Raw genomic sequence first — 27,693 nt, forward strand, 5'->3', positions numbered from 1 at the left:
TAACCATAGGTGGAAGTGAAAGGAGAGATATTGCTACTCCAGATGTTTAACTTTAGTTTTTATGGTAAATTGAGGGGATTGTTTATAAGAGGTGTGACAATGCAAATGATCAGGAAATGTCACTCATTTTTCTTTGGTGTTCTTTTTCTCTTTTTATTACAGAAGGAAATGACAACGAAACTGAAATCGAGGGCGAGCTTGGAAAACCTGAAGACTGTCCTTACTGTGATCGCTCATATAAGCGGCTCACCTCCCTGAAAGAGCATATCAAATACCGACACGAGAAGACATTCAACAACTTTTCTTGCCCAGAATGCAACTACTGCTTTGCCTACAAGTCCCAGCTCGAGCGTCATATGGCCACGCATATGCCAGGGCGCAACCAAATCTGCGACATCTGCAATAAGGCCTTTGTGAACATTTACAGACTGCAGCGTCACATGTTGACGCACACATCTGGGAATCGCAAGTTTAAGTGCGGGGAGTGTGGAAAGGCTTTCAAGTACAAGCATCATCTCAAGGAGCACTTGCGTATTCACAGCGGAGAGAAACCTTACGAATGTCCAACTTGCCTAAAACGCTTCTCGCATTCTGGATCCTACAGCTCTCACATAAGCAGCAAAAAGTGCTCACCTGTGAAGGAACAACCTCCAGCCCTCACCAGGATCACCGGTGTTCCTCCAGTCAAAGTAATCAATAGCCTTCCCTCGCCAGTTTTGCAATCTCCTCTTAGTGACATAGACACTAGTGAATCTCTACCTTTAACTGAGCCAAAGAAGAGTGCCCCAGCTTACATGACTCCTCTTCACATCAAGATTCCCAATGTTGACGGTTCCGTTCAGGGTCACCCGAGCAACGAAACACTGGAGAACGGAAGCACGTCTCCTTTAACAAGTCCTGCAAGTGATGCTGTGAAGAAGGTTCTACAAATTGTAGCATCTACTGTGTGCAAGCAACAGAAGGACGGGCAGAAAACAGACATCTCAAAACTAAAGAAAACAAAGACAACAAGTGACACAGCCCCAGTTGTCGCAAGTCCGTTTGAAATCAGACCATTCAAACTTGAAAAAATGGCAGCTGTTACTCCCTTGCCAAAGGCAACACCACCACCACCACCATCTGAAAAGACACCCGAAAAGACACCTGAAGAATCAGAAAAGTCCAAAACATTCTTAAATGGAAATGGTGTGCATCAAGAGAAGAAAAGTTATAACATTGTGGACTACACTCTAAAGAAAGTGCATGAAGCTCAAGCTATTAATCGCTGTTTGGAAACACGTTTTCCTTCTCAGATTAACCTAAATCCAGACAGAACAGGATGCAAGTATTGTGGACGAGAGTTCCATAGTCCCATCGATCTTCATCAGCACGAGCGTTATCTCTGCGACCTCAATGAGGATGTGCTCAAGATGAAGCTCTTTAATGGCAATCCACAGCCCCAGCAAAGCATTGGAAATTTCACATTAGATCGATATTACGAGATGCAGCAAGAGTTCTTAGCCCAACACAAAAACGAGAGTGATAACCATGACATAGATGACAAGAGTGATGAGGAGGATGAAAATCCAAAGCAGATGTTGACGTCACCAAGAGAGAGTGAACAGCACCTGTCTCCAAAAGCCAGCCCCAATTCAGGAAGTCAGCTACCCCCTAACAATGCTGAAAGCCCTGAACCAGAGGCTAACAAGACAACTGATATATCTAAGTTACTTGAGACCATTTCCAAGGCCCAAGAACAGGCCCTGCGTGCATTCTATGCCATGCAAGCTAAGCCCTCGGAGGACGGCATTGAAAAAATTTCAGTAGCACTCAATTTGCCTATGCAGCTAGTCAACAAGTGGTTCCAGCGCACACGTAAGCTCGAGGAGGAGGGGACGGATCCATCGCTTAAGAGCTTGAGCTTAATGAGGCAATCCCCAGTTGTGACAGTTGTTCCACCCACACGACGACGCATCAAAGAACACACAGGAGCTCAAGCTATCGATAGCAAGGAGACTTGTGTCAAATCCCCGGCGGAGAACTGCGATTTGGAAACGGCTTCAGTCAGCAGCAGCAGCGCTGAGAGAGTGGGTGATGCCGATAGCCTCCCTCCTTCCCCATGCAGCAGTATTAATTCCCTACCTAAAAGTTCCATCAGATACACCTTTCACAAAGAAAAAAGCATGGATGTCAGCCCAGCAGGTCGTGAGACTGAATCCAGAGTACGTGAGCGATTAGAGCCCATGGATAGAGATAGTCGATCCCCTGCGAGATCTCTGACACCAGCCAAGGAAACAAGAGACTCTTCTCCTCTCGATCTTTCTCTGCCAAAGAGGAAAGCAACACCTCCACCTTCTTTGAGCAGGTCTTCCATCCCACCCAAACTGGTTTACGGCTACAACTACTCTGCACTCTATTCTGCCGCTGCAGCCGCTGCTGCCAATGGATACCTTCTTCCTCCTGCATATGCGCCATCTGAGCCACTCCCTTCCAGCCTCTATGAGAACAGCATCAAAGCCCACAAGAGCAGGACTAGCCCAAGCCCTGGCAAGACGACCACACCCTCCTCCACAGCTACTACCAACACCTCATCAGCATCAGATGCGAGCATCCTCCTCAAACGTTCCTACCCCGAGCCCCTCTATGCTTACCTCCCCACCATGGGTGGCTATGCTGCCAAGAGGATGAGGTTTGCTGATGGAGTAGATTACCCTGTGGCTCCTCCACCGATGTATGGCTCTCATCTTCAGGTACCAGATGTCTACAGTGCCCTGGCTAAGACTGGTTTCATGCCCAGTACCATGGCTCATCTGGGCGCTGCGTATGGACCAACCAATCCTTTCTTGCCTGCAATGCTCAACGGGGGTGGTCTCCATCCAAACCATGGTAAGTTTATGGTTTTTTTGTTTTATGCATTTAAATTGAAACTAGAACTTGTCACTAAACTATCTTGATAACTCAATATCATTTACAATACATCAAAGAGTAATGTTTATTTAAACTTGTCGTCCAATAACTTTGTAGAGAATATAGTCATGGAAAATAGTAACTATTTGTTAACATGGGCATAATGCCATATTGCAACAAGAAATAAATCCATGTTAAGAATATAATTGAATTAACAAATTCATAATGCATAGAATAGGATTTGTATTAATTTATGCTGTGATAACAAATGCTGTTGATGAGGTGATAACTAATAAGTAATCATTTATTTTGTTATCAATTAACAGCAGGAGCTGACAATTTATCTGACATTGCATCGGAAGACTCGCTGAGCGACATCGGCATCGGACCTGGAAGACGGAGGAGATCGGACAAGCCATCCAGGACCTCCTCAGGACAGTACGCATGTTCGCAGTGCCCCAAGACCTTCCAGAAACACAGTTCATTGCTTCGACATGTCTACGAGCACTCAGGTACTTAACAAAGAAGTAAGCCATTTTCTAGAAATTGGAATATCATCTTCTTCATCACCATAACCCACTTTTCAAACAATTCAAGCATTGTCTTTCTAAAGCATAACAACTTCGGCTGTAAGAACATTGAAATAACCTTTTTTCACTCTTGAATGTAATTCTTCAAAAAAAAAAAACCTTCAGTTTTTAGTTCTTAAAGACTGCACACAATTTATCATCAAAAAGATGATTTTGTTGTTGTTGTTGTTGATTGAAGTAACAATATACAGTCATATTTTAATTTCATCATGAATTATTAAAATAAATTGATAAAACATAAAATGTGGAGAAAAAAAATTAAAATTAATTTACAAATAAGGGTAATACCCTCAAAAAGCCTCATTATGAGGACAAAGGGTTTGTTTGAAGAAAATGATGTTAGAAAAATGGTTTTAGACAATAGTCACGCAAAATGCTATTAGTGTTTTGGCAACAGACTTGCATTTTGCATGACTAATGCACAATTCATTGTTATCTCCCACGAGCGAAATCCTCTTTAAGCAGAGACTAATGATAGCAACAAACAACACAAAAATATGGTAAAGCACCATTGAGATACTATCTCCTCGTATCCAAAGCATTAAAATTATAAGCAGTGGGGGAAAGAGCAGATGTTATTCTATGTCACAATTGTAGGTTGCTTAGATCTGTAGGAAGTCAAAATGCAAGTCACTTTGAATGTACCTTGGGTGTAAAGCCTCGTTCAAGATCATGTCTTTTCCTAGCAGTAGCAATAGTCAAGGCTGTGATTTTGATAACACAGTCTGTGACCTTAACCTAACCATGCACTGTCGCTTTGTCATAGAGTAACAGATGGGGCACTTTTACAAGTTCAATTAAAGTGTCGCAAATGTCATTTTATTCTTTGAGATTAGGTTAATTTCCAAACATTAATCATACTTAAGAAAATCAGTAGTTATCAATAGCAAGGGAGAAACTTTAATTTGAGATATATATTGTTAGTTTTTTTTTCTTCAATCGTAACGACCTATCTTTCTTCTGAAATTTCAAAAACATTTAAAGACTGGTTAGGGATAAACCCACATATTTTTTTGAGATACTCCTAATATGGAACATAAATTCTTGTATGACTCATTTCCATTTGACTGAAATGAGATTTTCTCACCTTTCCCCTTTCCTGTTTATGAATATTAGTCCATTGTTACAGTTTTGTTCAAAGGCTTCAGAGTACTAATTTTAGTTTCGCATCTCATTTATTATTTTTTATAGGCAAGCGCCCTCACCAGTGCAAGGAATGTGGCAAAGCTTTCAAGCACAAGCATCACCTGATGGAGCACTCTCGCCTCCACTCCGGAGAGAAACCCTACCAGTGTGACCGATGCCTCAAGAAGTTCTCACACTCAGGCTCTTACAGTCAGCATATGAATCATCGCTACAGCTACTGCAGGCGTGACGCCATGGGCGCCGCCGGTGGACCTCACCTGGATGGTGCGGAGAAAGAGATGCTGGGCGATAGCAAGGAATCGATGATGATGGATCATCACCACCAGGGTGGCGGAGACGAGATGGAGATTGGATTGGAGAGTACAGGTGCTATGATTAGGAGGATGGAAGAGAAGCAGATCGCTGGGGTCTAAGATGAAACTCGAAAGGCAACGAAGAAGATGATTGATGATTGATAATGATCCGGAGAGATCCAAGTATTCTTTCAATTTAAAAGGATTCAGGGGTGTCATTCTAATAGTTTGTGGAATGTTTGAACTTGAAGGTACTTCAGATTGTATGTTATTGATTTATATTCATTAACATTTGTGTTATGGTGAAGTTGTCTGAAAACCTCATCGGAACTTGATGGAGTTGTGATAGTTATGCTTGTTTGCACCTGTTCCCAAATTGACATATTGGCGAGAAAAAAAACACACAAAATTCTGGCTATATGCCTCATTTCCCTTCAGGTAAAAAGCTGATGAAACGTTTTAAGACCTACCATGTGATGATGTGATTGGAGGGGTATTATTGTAAAAGTTGAAATATTTAAAGAAGAGTTAAATGCAATATGTGTATTTTCACTGAGACAGCCAAGGTGTCTAGTAAACTTGTGTGTTTTCATTATTTTGTCTTCGAAAAAATAAATAGAATAATTACAGTATCTATTTTGAAAGACGATAAAACATATTTTTTGATAAATGAAGAGAAGGAATAAGAAGTCAAACTTCTTGTGGAAAAGCATGTAATTTGAATAAATCTTTAACAATTGAAGTATTTGAACAAAACTTTAGGGATATATTTATAGATGAAAGGATAAGGAAAATAAAAGAATAATACGAGCTTGATTGTGAAGAGGGGGCAAGATGGAGTACATATGTGAAGTATATATATATGTTGACAATTTATGTACTACTCTTGCTTTGCTTCTACGTGATGTATATATGATCAGTACAATGATAGATAGATAGAGACTTGGATATTTTTGCAATTTGAGCAGTTATTTAAATAATGAGAAACGACTCGGTGATTCACAAATCCACCTTTCACATCTTCTTCCACACTTTCACCAATATCTGAATTATACAAACGAATCACCGAACTTTAATGGTCGTACTTGATGAGTACTGTAGTGTGTTTCTTTGAGAGGTTGCTATGAAAGTACATGGCATAGAAGTTTTTTTTTTTTAATGTCTACCAGTATTTTTTTTGTACTGAAAATAAGTTTGTCAGATAATCAAGGTGTAGGGTCCTATACCTACACCATCATTGTGCAATCTTCGAAATCTGACAGATAAATTGCTGTGGGCCCTAGCTGTTTTACCTACGCAAAATATATTCTCTTGGATGGGAATGGATATTACATGGACAACTGAAACGCATATTTCGATATTTTTTGTCTTCACAGTTTGAGTTGAATGATCATGTCTTCTTAAAAATGCCATTAAAGAATTTTTCTCTTAAATTCTAATTTCAATTTTATTTTATGATCCCTCTAAGAAACATAAATTGTTGTCTAGTTCACTTTTATCTGTCTTTTTTTTTCTCTTTCTCTCGCTCTCTCTCTCTCTCACTTTCTCTCTTTCTCCCCACCAATCTCCTCATCATCAGTATTTGTTAAGGATTAACAATTTAGAAATACATTTGTTTTGGTACCTTCCATGGAACACTTGGCTAGGGTGATCCCCCCCCCCCCCAGTCACATCTTTGTGACACATAGGACCTTGTGAGATTATTGTTAATTCGTAGTTCATGTTACTTTCAGTGTTTTGTCTTGTGTTGTTTTTGTTTCACTGTAAGAATAGTTCAGTATTTGGGTATATAGGTTGTAGATTTTGTTTCTATTTTCACAGGGGAAGAATCTTAAACAAAATACTTCATATCTTCCATGCATGACTATTTCTTATTTTTTGAATTATTTTCTGTGGTCCTTTTTCTGTAAATTCGTATTTCAAAGTTGCCACTGGGTATATTGGGTAATGATGTACATGAAGTTGTGTATAAACTTATTTATTCTTGTTGATGTGTAACTATTTATTCAAAAAACATGTAAGATATTTGTTCAAGAAACAAAAAAGAGTGGGCCTCTGATTTTCTTTTTTCTATAGGTGGTCCAGCCTATTTATGTATTGTAGCAATGTTGCTATTTTGAAACAAAATAAAGTCACGAAAATGTACCTTTATTCTCTTTGAATTTTTCTCATGTTATCTTGTATTCCAAGAAGTTTGAATTTAGGTATAGATGGTGTTTGTTGGAAAATAGTGATGAAGATAATGATGATGAATTGATGATGATAATGATGATGATAATGATGATGATAATGAAAATGATGATGATTATGGACAACGTTACTCTTCTTTTCATCCAAGATAAAGTTTCACGAGACCGTCCTATGTACAAGTTCACCGACATCCCATTACAACGCATGTTAAATTTGGGCGAACGTGTACTAACGACGGTCTTCTGAAACACTGTCCAACTAAATGGGCCGACAAGGGGAACAACAATTTATTTTAAGTAGATGGCGCAATTCATGAAATTCCCATCGCCACATTCACGTGAACCCGTGTAGGTTCATTTATACTGACATTTTATTCCTCGATCTTCCAAAATCATAAAGTGGCTAAATTCATACCAAAGTTCATACAATTATCAATTTTAATAAGCTAAATAAATTCAAGATTGTATAACAAACATTTCCATTCAATTGAATATATTTCAAGCTGAAATAAACATACCGTATTCATGCAGTTTAAGGTAATTATCAAGTTATAAACATCGAATGAGTGAAGGGGAGAGGGGGAAACTAGAAGGAGAGGAAGAAAAAAAGAGGGAAGAGAGAGAGAGAGAGAGAGAGAAAGAGAGAGAGAGGGAGAGAGAGAGAGAGAGAGAGGGGTGGAGTAACGAAATAGTGAGATTGAAGAGAAAGGGGAAGAGGTGAGGGATATTTTCATTTATTAAAAAACTGTGAATTGAAAGTGATACTGTCAAATCGTAACAAACCATATCATGAGAAAAAATAAGTTCTGTCTGAATTTATCATTCATCATCATTGATTGAAATATAATACTCATATGAAAGAAACAAAACCCTTCTCTTAGGACACACGTACGGAAAGATAAAGATTAAAGGTCATATAAATATATAGCAAGGTATCAAAGCGGATCGATTAGCATGATTTCTGTAGTTTTCTCTGACCCAACAGATTCCTTGTTGAAAGCCAAGAGAGTCAATGTTTCCATGTGAATTCTTTAGGGACCACGCACTGCAGTGGTTTGTCGGATTATATTGTCAGACTCATATGCCTCTCTCACGCCCCCCCCCCCCTATGACGTATCCAGACTTACATTGGCTGCAGGAGTGGTAGCTTTCAATATACGATCAAACGGTTATCCAGCAAGAAAACTTTGAATAATGGGCCACGGTTTAATGTTTCAAACAGTAGGATTTACCTATTTTATAATCATTTTCAAAGAAATTAAAGGTTACAGAAAAAATACGTATCCATAACATAGGCAGTACAAATTCAAGAGAGGAAACAAATCTATCCCTGATGCATTAACATCATAGTGCACAGTCAATAATGGAAATTACCATAAGGGAAATTACCCGTATTGCCACCTTCAAAAAAATCCCTCAAAACTTTCCTGAGTCCCCCGGTGATCTATATTATGATCTACTTCCTGTGAGACTTAACATTTTTTGCCTTCTTCTTATATACTTTGTATTTGTAATCGCTACATTACTTATTGTTTTTAGCGCTACTAAATATTCAATATTATTATTATCATTAATGATTCCTTAACCAAAAACAACCCCAGGATATTTCAAATTGTCTTTGATCAATACGGGTATTCAAAAGCACAAGGCTCTGTACGATTATATGCGGCAATGTTATAGTATTAATGACTGATTTGAGAGACATAGTTTGCTATAATGAATGATGAAACATGTATCGTAACTGACATCACGATCAGGTGATCACGATAACTTATACCGAGTGAGGCTATGTTTGAAATTCATATACGGTAAGTAGGTAACTTAGTAAGGCACCCCTCCCCCCCCCCCCCCCCCGTTCATGAAGCTCTAGCCGTTTTTCTTCAACCATAACGTGTACAATGCATCCACAACAAGATGTTTTTTATTTTGTTTTGTTTTTTGTTTTGACTGAAAGTGGTGATTGTAAGCCTTTAACAATGGGAATAAACTTGTTTTATGTTTCCATACTCACGAAATAAACACATAAAATAGGCCTGATAAAAGACTGTTCGAGCCTACATCATATCATTTTTATATCATATTATGAGATGAGTTATGGAACATAGCCCGTCGAGGAAAATTTTGGACAGCGTTCTCTTAATTCATAGCTATGGAATCTTTTAGTAGAGTATTCAAATTGGACAGAGCCGGGCCAATGCCCCCACCCCAACCCCCACCCACGATAATACCCGCACCAATATAATAATGTCGATACGTCACAATAATAAGTTTTAGGCAATTTAATCAAGTAGCAATTCCCTTAGTACTTTTTAAATGATTTTTTAAAATTGGTGTTAGCAAACAGTTCGCAGCTCCGGCCATGTTTTTTCACTTTTTAGTTTTATGGGCGAGAAAGTGAAAAACACTGACTCAACGTGAGAGTAGAGATGATAACCTAACAACAACAACAACAATAATACTACTAATAATTATAATAATAAGGATAATAATTATAATAATAATGATAATAATTATAATAATAATGATAATAATTATAATAATAATGATAATAATTATAATAATAATGATAATAACAATAATAATAATACTTTTAAGGAGTAGAAAAAGAAGAGGAAGAGGAAGAGGAAGAAAAAGAAGAAGAAAAGAAGTAGAAGGAGAAGATGATGAAGAAGAATATTTAACACAAATAAAATAAATTATTATTATAATAGAATTTCAGAGGTACAAAAAACACAAAGATCAAATCATTTTTTGCAAACAAACTACAAGGAAACAAATTGCAAATTCCCTTATTGCAAGTAGTTAGGAATAGAATTCGTCATAGTTAGAGAGTTAAAAACAAAAGAAAGAATTTGGTTCAACGTGATGTCATTAAACTTTCATAGAATGGTAACAATTCTTTAGAACATTTGGCGCGTGCTCATCGCTCAAGTCTTACAAAGGCACACCTGACAGATACGATACCAATCTGTCATAAGACTGTACACTGTCTCGCAGGGGAGGATCGCTATTCCGGGTATGAAAGTTTTGTTTATGTTTTCATTTGAACCATGTTTGGATAAGAACATGTACTGGATATCAAAATGAACAATCATAGGCAATCATATGATATTTTGCACACTCGATATTTTGTATTAGCTAGTAGACAAACAAAAGAAATGTGCATTGACAAGTGTTCAGTGGAGTCCCATATGTAAGGTTTTGTGCTGGTTGCTGAGTGAGTACTGAGTGTAGGTTCGAGTTTACTTTTTGAAATTTTGACTCTTACAGTCTTACTGTTGTTGTGTACTTGTGTTATGTCTTTTATGTTATGTATAAAACTACTGTTTTTATCAATCACTCATGATTTAAGTGGCTATTTGAGCAATGTTGATAGTTTTGTACACACCGACACTGAAAAGAAGTTCCATACCAATTTACGGTTAGGACGTCTGGTTGGGGCGCTGGTCCGAGCGCGTAGAACTTTAGCTTACATTTAGCACATGCGCAAATCGTTCATTCGATCTTGGCAAATCGCAGCCTCATTTTACCAAATTGGCGCCGACAAGGGCCCTTCTTATTGGCTATCGCTAGGTTCCATTCCCTCAATGCTATAAAAAATATAAGATATTTGTGCAACGAACAAGCTTGCGATTTTCCGTTCTTTTGATACCAAAATGTTGCAGGAGTGCACCGAATTGAGGAGCAGCAAAATTGACTCTTTATTAACACAGCACAGACACACTTAAAACTGTTTCATTTAATAGTTGTTCCTTTTTAAGTCATACAGCACCAAATTCCCCCACACATCGAAGCATTTCTATAGTCTACTTGTACATGTTGTCTTTTATGAAAAGATTTAAGACACCCTGTATTGATTCTCAAAACTTTCAAACACCACTGTACAAAAGTCACCAGAATCCACAAATATCTGCACTTGACAGTCGATGACACCTGAATTTCAGTCAATACAATCAGTTCAACTCATCGATGTTAGAAAAATACTTTGAAAAAGAGAAAATCAGGAATATACCATCATCCTGTTGATTTGATAATTATGAACATTTCTTGTTTAGCACGCTCCCCTCGCAAGTGCTCAAATCTTCCAGGCAACTTGACTTAAAAGAAATTGGCCACCACAAAAATCACTCTCTATCAAGAACATGAATACAAGTCTTTATTTTTCATGTGAAAAATATTGACTAGGTTTTTGTGGCAAATTTTTATTGCCAAGTTAATTGCTGAGAGAACCAAGACTTTTAATGGAAAAAATAACACACAATTGCAAGAATTATGAGTACCGGTAGGGATTTCTTCATTGTTGGACCTTGAAATATGAAACCTCCATTTAAGGTCAGAGAGTAATTTTTTAGAGTTGATGTTTGATTTGTTATCAAGTATTTGGCATTTTATTTCATTTACCCCCTTTTCAGTTGGTACATGCAATGGACCTAAACATTGTCTTAATGCAATGCGAGGCACTAGTGGTCAGTATGCATTTTGCACACTAGTCTTAGCTTGTGTGAATTCGCTACACAGTCCCACATACATGTAGGTTTGGTCCTATGACTGATAGACACAGGGTGCGGAAATGGGGAAGCTTGGCGGAAATCATCAAAATCGATGGATAGCACCAACAAACCCAACAACAACAAGCTAAATCCAAGGGGCCAAGCGCCCAAACCTCTATGAGAATGTGATATGTACCGTGAATCTCTGTGTATAAGGCGCACTTTTTTGCTGCCTAAAAACAATTGAAAGTCGGGCACACAAAAAAAAAAAAAATTATGCCCGGAGTTATGCCTGGCAGTGTCTCCCAGCTCAGTAATCTGTGTGTTGACTCACCACTCAGAAACTACAACAACACTCAAATTTGTCTGTCATCTTGGTTTGAGAGTAATCTTTCTAATAGATCTCAATATGTAGTTTATAATAATAATTCATGGTGTACCACAAGGTTCTATCCTAGGTACTCTACTGTTTTTAATTTACATTAATGATCTTACAGATTCTTCTAAAAACGACATTGTTACTACTTTTTGTGACAAGTTCACAAGCACAAATCGCCGCTTTCAACTGCACTTCGATGTTAAATGAAAGTCCTTCCCCGCGTGGGTTTTCGGCAACATAGGGGTGCGCCTTATACACAGAGATTTATGGTACCGGTATTCACTGTGCCACAAGTGTGTACTGAAAGGAATGTCAAAATCAATGTAGCGAGAGTAATTTACATGCTAGAAGACCTGATTCAGGGACTCTGAAACTATTACTCTGCAAAAAAATTGTGATTTCCAGGTTGAAAATTAAGTTTTAAAAAATCTATTTCTTCTCCTCATGTATGATGTACCTACCCTAGCTGGACCAATCCCCACTGTTACACACAAAATCTATTGAAGCCAATTCTAATAGGTACAGCTATGAAGGGGTACCAGCTTATTTCAAGTAAGCTTGTACATATGAGAGCAGAAGCTCATGTTTATGTCAGCCATTAACATATGCATGTGTAAGTATGTGGGCCTCAAAATATGTTTAAATGAATTCTGAATTATATGTACATACAGGCACACACGCCCTTACGCAACTATTTAAAAAAGAAACCTCCTCACACTGCATTACCATTCATGACAATTTTATCTGTCATCCATTCTTATTCCTTACAGATCTAGTGACAAGCCACAGATATCTCAGAGAAAACCAGCTTACCGGTACATGATTGTGGATGGACAAGTAGTCTCTTCACCATAGAACATCAAACATCCAGAAAAGACTACTTTTAAAGACTCAACCATAACTATCCCATGACCACATCTGAAGCCGTCCCTAACTTGCAAAGTTGGGTAGATGTCCAACACCCTTCCACAATCAGAGAATCAACTCCAGTAACAGGAATGCAGAGTAAGTAACTAGATCCTAGGTTTTCACATTGTGACCCCTGGGCCTCATCTGTCCTGCCTAAAATATAAAGTAATGAATAAAATTTGTTTAATTCAAATTAAATGTTGATGCATGAATAAATGTATGCACCAACCCTAACAGTCAGACTAATTATTAAAAGTCTCAACATTTTTGCCTTCTTGTTGGATGACATCATCTTGACTTCATAGTGAGATAACTTTCTCTATTCGAGTAAATTAATATCCCAGCTCATTGGCCAATGCTTAATTTTTGTGGGATGCTGATAAGTGAATACTGCCTTAATAGGAGAAAACATAATATTGGTTGGCCTTTCTGTAGATGAAATTTACCTGTAATCTTTTATGAAAATGATAATTTTTCAACAGGCCGTAGCTTTACATAAATGGAAGGTATCAATACTAACACTGGTAGTCAGATTAAAAAAATAAACAAGGGGGAAAAGAGAAATTTTGTTATTATAATGGTATTGTGTGCCAGTAAGCTTTTGTGATAATCATAAGGACACTTGTAGGTTCTAACAAATACTATTTTCATTTCACAGCTTCACAGGACCCCCTGTCTCAGTTTCAGACAGAGTCCAACAAGGGTTCCCCATCTATGGAGCATCAAGAACAACAAGGACAAGGCAAAGATGCTCAGATTGGAGTAGGGGAATTAGATAATGAAGAAGACACATACCACAGCAGCAGTACTACAAACTCTTATAGGTAAGCCATGTAATGTCTAATATCTAAAAGGGAGAAAAGGAAAATGAGGAAGCTGAGAGAGAGAGACGGACAGACAAAAAGAGATTGAAGATTGGAAAAGAAGTACACGTATGCATAGAGAACGTTAGTGAAAGAAGCAGGACAGTGAAACAGATTGTGAAAATGGGATTTTCAAAAAATATAAAAAAGATGTTGAGGCAGACTGAAAAGTAAATGTAAACTTGTATATTTAGACTACTCAAGGGATACAAGGAAATGCTCGTTAGAGGCAGATGGTCTTTAATGATACATTAGTACACATTTCAACAAGCAATACTAGGGAAACAGAATGCATTTATACTGTAGATAGGTGGTCTTTAAATATGGGCGATGGCTAAGCAGGTTTCACTGCAGATAGATTCGTGGATAAAGAGGAAAATGGAAAGAGAAAGACAGAGGCGGAGACAAAATAAGGGAAGGGGGGGTGGGAGTTGGCGGTTGGGTTGAAAAATCCCATGCTGCTTTAAAAAAAAAGAAATATCTTGTACATATTTGGATTTGGGTGTATGAGACGCAAAGATATAAAATGAAGTTTATAGACCGTAACAATGATATGCAATATGCACTGTAGTAAACATACATGTAATGTATTCACTGACATGTGCCTTGTGGTGGGGTTACCTTCCAAACATCCTGTTGCACACTTTGTCTGCTTAGTACTCTATGACCTCATATATTTCCTGTTGTTGCTAGTGTAGTCACACATAGATCTGTAAGTCAATATCAAGTTTCAGGAAGCTTGACCATCCAGAGAGTGTCATGGAATGTTTTTGGTATGGGTATTGGTATTATATTCTCCCCAATCTAGGTGTGTGATCATTGTGATGGCATGAGAACTTGACCACTGAGAAAGATTCATTAAATGCTCTGGGTATTAATATTCTCCTTAAAGGTAATAAAAAGTTTTGGTATGGGGCCATGAATTTGGTTCAAATGAACATTTTGGAAGCATATACGGTCTCAGAATATTCAGTGAACGTTGTCGCGGTTGAAATCGAGTCTAAAGTTATGAAATTGTAAATAATAAACTTTTTATGTTGTGTAGCTCCCTCTCAAGTCCAATATATTAATTTCGCTATAAAACAATGTTTCTTGACTAAAATCGACCATTTAGCTATTCCCGTTTGGAGATTATATATTACAACTACATATTCTGAAAATTTCATGGTCGCAGCTACCATTGTACAGCCGTAGGCGCTGATTGAAATTTATCAAAATTTACCGGGAGCACCGGTAAATTTTAATTTTCAATTTTTCTCGAAAGCAGACATGTTTTAGGGGCTAACATTTATAGTGCTTATAATGCATCTACAGGGGCATCCAAATATATCAAAAATGTAAAGAATCATTATCTACCCAATTTTCAAATTTTCCCAAAACTTTGTATTACCTTTAAGTTTCCTTGCAGTGAACCTAAGCATCCATTCATTAGCATTACAGTTTTGTTGTTTAATTTAAACATGCATTAAGATAACAAGAATCCAAAGAGAATATCTGGTTAATGTTTGATTCTATTTCCCCCAGCTACATTTAGGTGTGTGATGGTATAAGAGCTTGCCTACTGAGAGAGTTTCATTCAATTTTATGTGTATTACATTCTCCTTTTAAAAGTTTTCATGCAGTGAACTTAAGCCTCTACTCATTAGCATTACAAGTTGTTTACACATGTATGCAACAAGAAATATCAAGTACAAGGATCCATAGAGAATAATTTTGGTTAATGTTTGATTGTATTTCCCCCAGCTGTGTGTGTGATGGCATTAGATTCCACTTTGTGATTGAATATGGTATTGAAGTTTCATTGAACAAGATCACAATTTCTAGTATGATAGCTAAAAAGATGGATTTTTGACAGGCTATGCAATGAAAAATATCTCAATTCAACAAAGTCCTAGGATGACATGTACTATGGTATTACCGGTATTCAAAACATCAACATGATTAACACGTTTCTTCCTGTAATAAAATTTGAGTTTTAGTTCATGCACTTAAGGAGATGTCTCTTCATGACTTCTGTACTTCAAGTATATTGCACTCTTTAAGTCTGTGTCAACCATTAATTACGTGACTATGTACGATTCATGAGATACTTGTCTAAACTCTAAAGTCCAACCCCAATTCCCCCCCCCCCCCCGAAAAAAAATGAAATAAACAAAAATATGAAAAATGGTAGAGCTTTGAATCGTATTTATTTGATGGGTCTGTGGAGTGTTGATACATTACTTAACTACCAACTAGTCCAAGTTTATACCTCAGCCATGATACTCTCATCTTTTGAGAAAACAATAAACTAAATTTTCCCCTATTGTACCTTCTAGGAAGAACTTCCTTTAATAATTCAAGCACTATTTATAACAGCTCAGCTAGAACCAGATCAATAATGTAACAATGAACAGGGGTTTTACCATCCTTTGGGGTGGATGTATATTGTGAATGTCCTGTTATTATCATTATTCAAATTCAATGTTATCTAATTGTTTAACTTTAGGGATGAGTGGTTTCGACTGTTTGAGCGTGATGACTACTTGCAGGTAGTCAAACAGGAGGGTAAGAAAGGCAGATTAAGGAGCAGCAGGTTCCGTAGTATCTGCTGGAAGGTGAGTTTTGCATGTATTTTTGTTGTTGATACTTGTTTTTTGTCGTAAACATTGTAATATAAATAAAACACTGTTATATATCCTACTGATAGCAGTCACATACTATGATTCTTCTTACTTTTTACAAGATTTATTTGATTTGAAATCATTTGAATGATTTGACCCTGTTGAGATCAAAGAAAATCTCAATATTTTGTACACATTCGAAGAGGCAAACAAGATAATGAGAAAATGGTATCATATTAATTGATTTATCTACTACAGTCAAACCTGCTTTAGTGACCACCTGTCTACAAAGACCACCTGTCTACAACAAGCACACTTTTTGTTTCCCTTGAAAATTGTTTCTCATTGAAACGTGTACTAAAGGAACCTGACTACAAAGACCACCTGTCTACAAAGACCACTTTTTGTGTTTCCCTTGGGCGGTCGCTGCAGACAGGTTTGACTGTATATATATTAAATGTACCTCCACTGAATCAAGGAGTTTCCTCAATTTACAACTCCTGGGACCCGTTTCACAAAGCCTTTTTTCAATGACAAATGACAAAAATCAGTGACAAATCTGTTGATAACCAATCAGAAGCAAGGATTTCAGTAGCTTATAACAAAAATTGTCATTTGTCACTGATGACAAGTTTTGTGAAACGCCCCCCTGGACTGTATGAAAGACATCTGCTGTATGAAAATAAGACTTCTTATTCTCCTTTGTTTTGGAAAATCAATTCCTAGCCATTTTATAAAAAAACCTAGTAAAAATCCAATTTTATCTCAAGATCTACCTAGACTGCTTACCCGAAGACAGAACAGCTTGGCTGCAGTCTGTGAGGGAAAACAGAAAGAAGTATGATGGATTTAGAGAGCAACATATACACAGCACGAAAGAAGGATTGAGGGATAGGGCAATGGATCCTACGCTCAACAATCCGCTATCACAGATGGAAGAGGTGAGATGTGGAAGAAAGGAGGGGGAAAGTGAGTGAGTGGAGAGGAAGGATAGATAAGGAAAGATTTCACAGGAAGAAAAATATCTCCTTAAAAGTGAAACAAGGGGAGTAAATGAAGATATTCAGGAAAATATGAGGAAGGGCAGAGAGAAATGACATAGGAGTAGGCGATATAGGGAAATGTTGGGGGATATTTTGTGAACTCAACTATACCCTTTTTTCTTAAAGATAAAAATGAAATGAAAAGGGAAGAGGAGTGGGTGGAGAAATAAGGAAATATTTCACAGGATGAAAAATATCTCTCTTTAAAAGTGAATCAAGGTGAGACTGTAGAGGGGTGAATATAGAGGTCCAGGAAATGGAGTGGGCGATGAAGGGAAATGTTGGGGAATATTTTGTGAACTTAACTATACACTAATTTTTTAAACGTAAAGAGAAGACGAAATGAAAAGGGAAGAAGAGTGGGTGGAGAGATAAGGAAAGGTTTCACATGAAGAAAAATATCTTTAAAAATGAAACAAGGGGAGACTGTAGAGGGGTGAATATAGAGGTCCAGGAAATAAAGTGGGCGATGAAGGGAAATGTTGGGGAATATTTTGTGAACTTAACTATACACTAGTTTTTTTAACGTAAAGAGAAGATGAAATGAAAAGGGAAAAAGAGTGGGTGGAGAGATAAGGAAAGGTTTCGCATGAAGAAAAAATATCTTTAAAAATGAAACAAGGGGAGACTGTAGAGGGGTGAATATAGAGGTCCAGGAAATGGAGTGGGCGATGAAGGGAAATGTTGGGGAATATTTTGTGAACTTAACTATACACTAGTTTTTTAAACGTAAAGAGGAGATGAAATGAAAAGGGAAGAAGAGTGGGTGGAGAGATAAGGAAAGGTTTCACATGAAGAAAAATATCTTTCTTTAAAAGTGAATCGAGGTGAGACTGTAGAGGGGTGAATGAAGAGAGCCAGGAAAATATGAGGAAAGACAGAGTGAGACAACATTGGAGTGGGCGATGAGAAAGGGATATGAAGGATACTTTTTTTGTGAACTTAAACTATTTGCTTAAAGATAAGATAAAAGTAAATGAAAGAGGAATGTGTGAAGAGAAAGATTGAGATAATGTAGAGAGGACTAAAGGGTTTTGAATGGTTTGTGTAGATGTATGGGAACTATGAAAGAGAAAGGGGAAAAGGAAAGCTCTTGATATAATGGCAGAAAAAGAAAAGAGAACAGAGTCTCAATGAAGTGAAGTTGAGGAGATAAAAAGTGATGAAAAAGGAGAAAAGAAAAGGATTGAATATGAGAAAAGTGGGATATTAAATGAGAAAAACAATGATTGAAGAACAATTTTAAAGAGATGATGATAAATATAACAAAAGTTAACATTCACAAGAATGGATTTAGGATTCAAAGCAGAATGGAACATATTTTGTAATATTTTTTTCATCACTGCACAAAATGGTCAGTATAAAATAATTTAGGTTAGAGAGAGAGGAGGGGAGGGGGGATGGACAGAGAAGTCTGAAGCATGAAAAGAATCCACAATTGTTCACGCAAGATGTATTAAAGTACTCGACATTGATCAATCATATATAAACTAACATCATTTAAACCAAATTAATTTGTTTTTTTAATTTCCTGCTTTTCAGAGCCCCTGGAACAGGTTCTTCCAAGACAAGGACTGCCGAACCGAAATCAAACAAGACGTGGTCAGATGTTTTCCCGAGATCGCTTTCTTCAAGAGCGAAAAGATCCGGGACATGATGATTGATATCCTTTTCTGTTTTGCCAAGGAAAATAGCCATGTGCTGTACAAACAGGTCAGTGCTCATCTCAACATGCATAGGAGGATTTAGTGACAAGTGGTCAGTTGCAGGAAATAAATGAAGTACGGTCACTTAAAGTGTTATTGGTAACAGGAGACAGAGACAGGGAAGAAACGCACCTCTTGTGTTTGTACAACCAATTGAATTACAATCATTAAGATGTTATTGATGAAAGGTGGAGGTGGGTGGGGGAGAGAGGTGGAAAGTGAATTACCATGTACCACACATTTTTTTATAGATGTTGTTTTTTCTTTGTTTTTCCTTAATTACTAAATGCTCTTTTTGATCTTGTTTCCTGGTATGACTACTTGAAAGTTTGATTATTGAGCCTAGCCCGGACAAATAGTCTTCCTTAGCATTGACATTAATTCAAACAGCATGTACAATTCAATTATATTTTTGATATATGTACTGTTTTCTATCTTTGAATTAAAGTATACATGTAAAATGCAGTTAATTTAAAGCAGAATTGATGCTGTGTTGCAATCAGTGTAAAATATTAAAGATAAACAGGGGAATACAGAAAAATTGTACTACAAATGACTAATTCTTTGTTAAAATAACTGTTTTGTGTGTTTAAGTATCGCAACTATTGTTGTGACCTAAGATCCAAGTTTTGAAAGTGTCACAATGTATTTATTGATACATGTACGGTATATCAAAAGATAGACAAACAGATAAATTTATGCCACAAAGTAGTAGAATTAGAACTCTCGATTGTGCAACCTATAAGAGTTCTTTGCTATGAAAATGGCTTTGCAATTTCAGAAAGTTACTACAGATCCTTAAAGTTTCAGTTTTTTAAGTAATTCAATTGATTTTACTTTTCTTTTAAGTTGTAACATGAATATAAAGGCATTAATTGATTTATGTCATGCTATGTTTGTCTTCTCCATTCAGGGAATGCATGAACTCCTAGCTCCCCTGATGTTTGTGATACATTGCGATCAGCAAGCATTTCTACATGCCAAAGAAATGGAATCACAGCTGTAAGTACATGTATCAAATGTAATATACTCAATCCTGATCGAATCACCACCTGTCTATAAAGGCCACATACAGTGAAACCTGTCTGTAGGGACCACCCAAGGGAGATAAGTAAAGTGATCTTTGTAGGCAGATGGTCTTTATGTACAGGTTCCTTTAGTACATGTTTAAATGAGAAACCAGTTTTAAGGGAAACAAAAAATGTGGTCTTTGTAGACAGGTGGTCTTTCTATACAGGTGGTCGCTAAAGCAGGTTTGACTGTATACACAAGCTGATCCTTCACCCACTAAACAAACCATACACAATGATAAGATGACCAGGACCTTTGGAAATATATATTTTTGTAAATTTATTAACAAATTGAAAATATATGTTGGGATAAGATACACCTTTTTACTTCATTTTGCCATATTCACATGGGCTTTTGTTAAATAATATCTCTTGGTTTTCTTTGTAAAATAACAAGCAGAAATTATGAGAGACATGACATGTAGGGGTACATGTACTATGAAATCTATAAGTGGAAAATCATCTTGGATGAAAATATAGCAATGGTTTGCCCTGCATACACTTGTATAACCTATGGATACCCCTCCCTCTCACCTTCTTCATTAGAAAGTGAATTATTGTGATTAAAAGGATTGTATGGTGGAAGTACAGCCCCTCACTTCATACGAAACCATAACAGAAAATGATCAAGATATATGATACCACACTCTCAGGGTGCTTACAAAAACAGATTATTTTGGAGCATATTCCTCATTTTCAGCTGAATTTCTATTTATAACAATCCACGCTACATTGTGATTATGCATCAATACAAATCAACTTCCAATTTCATGAAATTTAGCCTTTAAAAAAAAGTTTTGTATATATTACATAGTTTATACCAACTGCAATATAGCAAGAATTGTTGTTCTTGAATGTAGCTGATATTTAGATGAAAATGAATTAAAAATGTTGTGTACTGAATAAATCTGATCAGTTTAAAGACTGATAATTTTGTTTTCTGTTTATAAGGTAGATAGTTACGGTAAACTTTTCTGTAGATCACTGCATGAAATTGCATGAGTAGAGACGAAGTGCATAACACTAATTTATGAAATATTTCCCTCTTTTCTTTGCTTCCATTGAAACATTGTCTGGAATTAAGTGATGTATCGATTCCTTGATTGTTTTCTGGCATTGTGAATAATTCTTGTTGAATTGTGTGAAGAATAATTCTGATATATCATCTGTTTCCTTCATACCACTCCAATGCTGTGCAATGTACAGCGTTTTTGGCCCCAATGAAAGGTTATACTTTATATTATTATCATATTTTACAGCTTTAAATTCATTTCCACTTATTCTTTCTCATTTTTTCATTGAATCCGTACAGTCCACTTGCTGTGTGATTAACATTTCATATCCATCTCTTCCTGTCCTCACCATATACATAAAAAAGCATCCTTTTGACTAACATTGTTTTTAACCGGCTTTTTATTGTAACATTAGTGAATTTTAGGTAATCACATAGATTTGATTTCATTGGATAAGCAACATTTTGGATAAGATTGTGTGAGAGTGAATTTTCTTTCTCGGCTTCATGATGTTGTTTTTACATTGGGTAAGAGGAGCTGGTTTCCAGTAATTCCTTGGTGTAAATGTTCTTTCTGGAAGAAAATTTAGTAGATATAATTATTGTTGCGCCTTTGGGGATTTACTAAATAAGAGTTCTGGTAAATATAGAAATAAATTCTCACAGAATCCAACAAAACTTACACTGAATGTTCAAGATTACAAATAATTGACATGTGCCAAACAATTTTGGTAGAAAATGTATACTGGCTGAGTAATGAGCATAGATAAGAAAGAGAAACCTGGGTAAGTAGACCCGACACCATGTGCTTAACTCAGGTCGCTATGTGCAGATGAGAGTTGTGGTTTTTAACGAAGATGATGTGCGTTTGCTTTTATTTCACTGTTTCAAAGAAACAATCTACTGCAGGATAAACAATCCGGAATAAATCATAGCAAATTTCTCTCAAAATACGATTCCCATACCAGAGCAGCAATGCAGGATGTTCAAATGCATGGGACGGATACAGGGATGGGCAAAATTAACCGTATCCACAAAACAGGAGCACATGCAAGCAAAATACCACAATATTGATTCATTGTGATTTGAATGGTCTATCAACAATTACATCGGTGTTAAGTAATTGAGGTGTAGTGGTCTAGTGGATATGTCACCGGACTGTAGATCACAAGGTCCGTGGTTCAAGTCCCGCCGCGGCACTAATGTCCTTTGGCAAGACGTTAATCTACATTTTGCCACACTCAACCCAGGTGAGGTAAATGGGTACCTGGTAGAATTATTCCTTGAAATGCACTGTGCGCTAATAACGGCTGCCACGGGAGCTAAAGCTAAAGTTCTTTGGAAGCGCATACATGTAGGGAGGTTATATAATGTGATATCAGCTTTGCAAGAACTGAATATCATTATTATTATCATTATTATTATCATTATGGCTTAATGTCCTTCTGGCTCTCAGCAAACAATGTTTTCTCATGACTTAAATCATATTTCATTCATGCATTTGGACATAAATCATGCAAGGTGCTGGAGCGAGTGCATTATTTCATCGGGAGGGAAATCAACATTATTTTCAGTTGTAGAACAGTTGCACCACATAATCTTAATTTATTTGATGATTCAAGTGTTTTACTCAGTAAAGAATAATTCTGATCTAACACCAGTGACATTCTCCACTATATTATAACTTTGTGGGACTAATAATTGATATCATCTCTACTTGTTTTGAAAAAGATATTGTATTCATGTGGCACAATGGTTTCATTAATGCTCTGGATTTTTGGGATGCTTGCAGGCATTCATCAATGTATTGTCTTACATTCTTAACCATCAAATGTTTATATTTTCAAGAAAAAATGTGCAATCACATGCCTTTACATTACAATTTTCAGAGATTTCAAATAACTCTTGCTGCAGCTCATTCAGCCTCTTTGGTATCATGGAGTGCGGCAGTTTGCACTGCCCCCCCCCCCCCCCCCATCGATGATTTTGCCCTTCTCAGTGACAGTTTTTAATCTTGACATCAATTGGGAGGTCACTAGTCCTCCATGCTACATTCTGAAAGAAATAAAAACATGCTATAAAACTTAGTACCATGGAATTCTTTACTGCAGTCATATTCTGCAAAAAAGGAAAAAGCTGCACACTGCTGTAATGTGCCCTATTTTTTGACATTTAGATTAGATGCTTAGATTTTAGAAATACTGCAACTCATTTGTTTAAAGAGAGAAATGTGTTGCCAGTTCTTTTTAATCATTTATTGTTTTACTTATGAAGTGTCATTGCCAACTTTACATCTAGGAAGATCACTGAAATTCAGATGTTTAACTGAGCTGCATCAGAGCCATTCATTATGTGAATTTGTTTAGTGTGTTTAATATATGCTGAGCTCAGTATTTCTTCTTTTATATAAATCATTATGGGCAGTGTAAAATAAGACAGTATGCTGTATCTATCAGTATCATCTTTCTACAATTAAACATCAATCTGGCTTTGCTACTTCCCCCACATCTTCCCTTGCAGAGAAATAGTTTCAGAACTCATGAATCCTGACTACTTGGAGCACGATTCATAGTAAGTATAAGTAATTTCAAACTATGTTTAAAAAGAAAGCAAAACTATAATACCTTTGTTCCTCGTAAGTGGAAGGAGTTTGGATTTCAGAAATTACTTATGGAACTAATCTGCTCTTGATATCAATATTTATTGTGTTTATTTCCTTAGATGACAAAGTGATTGGTTTTGTTATTACAAATGATATTTTTATCAATCATTATAGTTGTTGATTGAACAAAGATTTTTTTTCTTCTAGGTATCTTTACCAAATACAATAACATGATTAACTTTCTCAAGATATTGTTTCCTTATCCATTACTTCCTGTTTCTCATATTTTTGAAAATAAATACAAATTAAACCACTTTTAAATAAATAATATATAAAAAACAAGTTCAAGTAGTATGTTTTTAAATATTTCTTTAGATCACTTGTATTTCAAATGTAACAAAATAATCTCCATGAATGTTTATGGGATCAATTGCAAAACTGATCTTGAGAAAGTCCATGAAGGTTTGAAACCCTTTTTTTTTTTGCTCTTATTTGAACAGCACCCTCTTTTGTCATCTGATGGAGACGGCCGAGCCATGGTTTCATCACGGTCAAGACTTCCCTGCTCAGAGTGGTTTCGTCCAATCAGAGCCCTTCTCTAAGCCAGAGGAGTGCAACCCCTCCTCCCCTCTGGTCAAGAAACTCAACAGGATACGAGAGTTTATCCTCAAGAAACATGATTTTGAGCTTTACACTCATCTCAATCAGCTAGATATCCAGCCTCAGATATATGGCATGTAAGTTATATATAATGACTAGTAAGTAGTTTGGTCAACCAGAGCTAAGACTACTTTAGGACAGAAGAAAAGCCCCAACAAAATTCAATTACAATTTCAATTTTTCAATAAGAATTTCAATTGATTTATCATTCAACATGTATAAACACATAAATAACAGTCATAAATACATCAATTAGCAAAATAATAGATGAAAGGATACCTATAAAAGCAGCACAGGGAAGCATCTGAACATATCATATGAAGATGATTAAAGCGTATCTGCCATAGTTTACAGGAGGGATTAGACTGCCCTGCAAGGTCACTGGACAGGTGGTTATCTCACCAACTCAGCTCTCAGTTAACTTAAGAAAAAGAGGATCATGGGGGACCAATGGTCACCGATTAGGCATGGTTTGTTATATAGAGGGCGCAAGTAGCTACAAGTAGTCAGTGGGCCTTTAAAACATATTCTTATTGAATGCTTCCATCCTTTTTCTTTCTTTTTCTTTTTCTTCTTTATATTCTGGACAAACACTAATATGACAATGATCCTATAACAGTGCAGTATTGTCATATCAGGGGTAGTTGTATCTATGAATGATTTTAAATCTGCAGTCGCTGTGAGCCAGAAGGCCCTAAATGATTTTTGTTTTTAGAGACTCAACATCCTCTTGGCTCTCAGGAAATGGCTTACCAGTATATAATTGATCCTGAATGCTTGGCATTTACGAATTAGAGGTGCTAAATTAATTCATTAATCCTTGATTATGTCAATAATAGAGTAGACATGAAGCAAAGTTAAGATTTCATGAGCTTGAACTGGACGTGTTTCTTTTTTCTTTTTTTTCACATGGCAGTTAATTCTTCCTACCCAGACAGTCATATGCATGTAGTTACCTACCAGTATGTCCCTTTTTCACATTCATTTTTGTTTTCAATCTTGAAGAAACAGTACAGTAGTAATGACCATGATTTGTGTATCTTGTATTCTGTTTGACAGCCGATGGTTGCGGCTGTTGTTCGGTCGAGAGTTCACATTCCAGGATCTGATAGTATTATGGGATGCCATCTTTGCTGATTCGCCGATGCTGGATCTGGTTGATTACATTTTTGTTGCCATGCTCATCAAAATCAGAGAACTTTGTAAGTACAACTCATAGTCACTAGTCATTCATTCATTTCATTGATTACCAAATATTTTCATTTAAAGACCACACAGCAAGGTCACTGACAGGTGGCTATCTCATTAACTCAGCTCTCAACTAACTTAAGAAAAAGAGGATCATGGGGGACCAACAGGCACCAATTGGGGAAGTTTTCTATATAGAGGGAGCAAGGAGCTTCAAGTAGGACAGTGGGGCTTTAAAAAAAGTTACATTGTATTTCAGCATAAACTATACATACATTTGGTAAATGGATCCAATAAATAGCAAGTAGGTAGTCGGGGTCTGTCCCGATCAACACACCATAATTCATGACAATTAATCAGTCATTAATGATAAATGTGGAAAAACAAAAGTCAGCATGTGCTACTGCATTACACAAATATAGGTTGCGATTACATGCCTTGTATCAATTTCTCAAGGCACCCTGTTTTGAACAAATATCAGCAAATGCAGAGTTCTTTCTTAACTCATCTTTTGTTCCACTTGGACGATTACATTGTTTGATTTTATATGCTTTGGGTGGGACACTTTAAGGACATATAGAAAATGTTACAAATATGTCCACGACAGCACAATTTGTTTAATTCTTTACATGAGTCGTTCTACTCGTGTGTTTGCTTTCGCTTTGTGCAAAGCAGTTTCCAAAGGATGTATCCTACAAAATGAATACTTTTGCGGTGGGCTTTTACCAGATGTTTGTTTATGTGTCAAGCAAGAAAATGGTGGATCGTTTATGAGTTGGAACTGTAATATATTTCACATGGACTAAACTGAATCGACCTAGAACTATATTTTTCTGTAAATCTAATTAAGAATTAAGCTCTTTTTTCATTTTGGTCGTATATTTTCAGTATTGACAGCAGAGTATGCCAACTGCCTGATGCTATTGATGAGGTATCCTACTGTAGATGACATCCACTACCTGGTCAATAAGGCCTTACATCTTAGAGATCCAAAGGTACGTGCAGATTCATGTTAAGCCATTGCCTACTGGATCCTGGTGGTCCCTGCATTAAGTCTATGTGAATGAGAGAAGTTGGTAGTCACTGGGTTAATACTTTGGTATCCTACAGTACCACCACTACTTGGTCATTAAGGCCATCAGATTGTTTCTGGGATATATGCTCTGGTAATAAATTGCTCCATGGTTCATATCCTACACCTACCACTCTCCTAAATTCAGCCATGGACCAAACACTTAACCTATAAACCCTAAACATATCCCTAAATGGAATTGTAACCCTAAACCTATAGTTACAATGAAACACAGCCCAAAACAATTGTCACTGGAGAATGTAAGTTAACCTAAGGTAAGTCAACTTCATTTCACATACTTCAGTTTGAAAAGATTATCAACTAGTCAAACCCAAGGCAAGAACCCAGCCAAATCTCCAAAGATTTGGATCAATACCAACCACCTCTAATCCAACATGGCTTTATTAATCCATGACCTCTATTGACTCTTCCACTGCTTTCTAAATCCTGATCATTTTCTCTCTCCAGAAAATTTACCTGGCTCAATTGAGGTTTCATGTACCCCTTTATTTACCCATTAATAATTAACTCAAGCTTTTGTAGCTTAAACCTCTGGAATGTCTTTACAACATTACACCCTTTGTATTACACTACAAGCCTCTGTAAATTGAATGTAGTGATAATAGGACAAAAGACTTACTTGCAACCTCCAATTAGTGGGCAATAATTGTTATAGGCAGGTAAGCCACCCAATTAACACCAGGATGGAAAGGGTGTCACCTGATTTCAATAGACTGCTGAAGCCTAGGCTTATTTGTTCACCATGATAGGGTTATCAAACACTCTTTAAGACCAGGTGCTTTTATTCATCAATGCTGTCTATTCACTATGGTACCACCACCACCCCCCCCCCCCCCCCCCCCTCCTCAGTGTCATCAAGTTTACTGGTACTTATGTTTATCACACATCAGAACAGTTCATTTACCTAATTTCACTCAATTCAATCTTCTTCTTTTTTTATTAAAACATAAAGAACATGGCAAAAGTCTGGA

At 36.7% G+C, this 27,693-nt stretch overlaps 2 protein-coding genes across 6 annotated transcripts in view; both read left to right on the forward strand.

The window, feature by feature from the left end:
- LOC594820 (zinc finger E-box-binding homeobox 2) overlaps positions 1-7,066 on the forward strand; it is a 33,305-nt gene extending 26,239 nt beyond the window's left edge. Inside the window, exons 3-5 of one of the 4 annotated variants that reach the window (XM_031000358.1) lie at positions 163-2,865; positions 3,216-3,398; positions 4,668-5,058. In XM_031000358.1, the coding sequence (XP_030856218.1) occupies positions 163-2,865; positions 3,216-3,398; positions 4,668-5,035 (3,254 nt within the window). In that variant the 3' untranslated portion in view covers positions 5,036-5,058. Of the gene's footprint in view, positions 1-162; positions 2,866-3,212; positions 3,414-4,667 lie in introns of all 4 variants that reach the window. The other 3 variants (XM_011670584.2, XM_794244.4, XM_011670582.2) reach the window with 3 other exon arrangements.
- Positions 7,067-10,044: 2,978 nt separating this feature from the next.
- LOC594819 (TBC1 domain family member 5) overlaps positions 10,045-27,693 on the forward strand; it is a 24,566-nt gene continuing 6,917 nt past the window's right edge. Inside the window, exons 1-12 of one of the 2 annotated variants that reach the window (XM_011670580.2) lie at positions 10,045-10,120; positions 12,744-12,978; positions 13,541-13,706; positions 16,234-16,342; positions 17,119-17,289; positions 18,934-19,104; positions 20,011-20,099; positions 21,374-21,394; positions 23,700-23,750; positions 24,282-24,518; positions 25,501-25,643; positions 26,518-26,624. In XM_011670580.2, the coding sequence (XP_011668882.1) occupies positions 12,882-12,978; positions 13,541-13,706; positions 16,234-16,342; positions 17,119-17,289; positions 18,934-19,104; positions 20,011-20,099; positions 21,374-21,394; positions 23,700-23,750; positions 24,282-24,518; positions 25,501-25,643; positions 26,518-26,624 (1,362 nt within the window). In that variant the 5' untranslated portion in view covers positions 10,045-10,120; positions 12,744-12,881. The remainder of the gene's footprint in view (positions 10,121-12,743; positions 12,979-13,540; positions 13,707-16,233; positions 16,343-17,118; positions 17,290-18,933; positions 19,105-20,010; positions 20,100-21,373; positions 21,395-23,699; positions 23,751-24,281; positions 24,519-25,500; positions 25,644-26,517; positions 26,625-27,693) is intronic. The other variant, XM_794243.4, reaches the window with a different exon arrangement.

Source organism: Strongylocentrotus purpuratus, unplaced genomic scaffold, assembly GCF_000002235.5.
Source record: "Strongylocentrotus purpuratus isolate Spur 01 unplaced genomic scaffold, Spur_5.0 spur5_scaffold_6, whole genome shotgun sequence".
Lineage (NCBI taxonomy): Eukaryota > Metazoa > Echinodermata > Echinoidea > Camarodonta > Strongylocentrotidae > Strongylocentrotus > Strongylocentrotus purpuratus.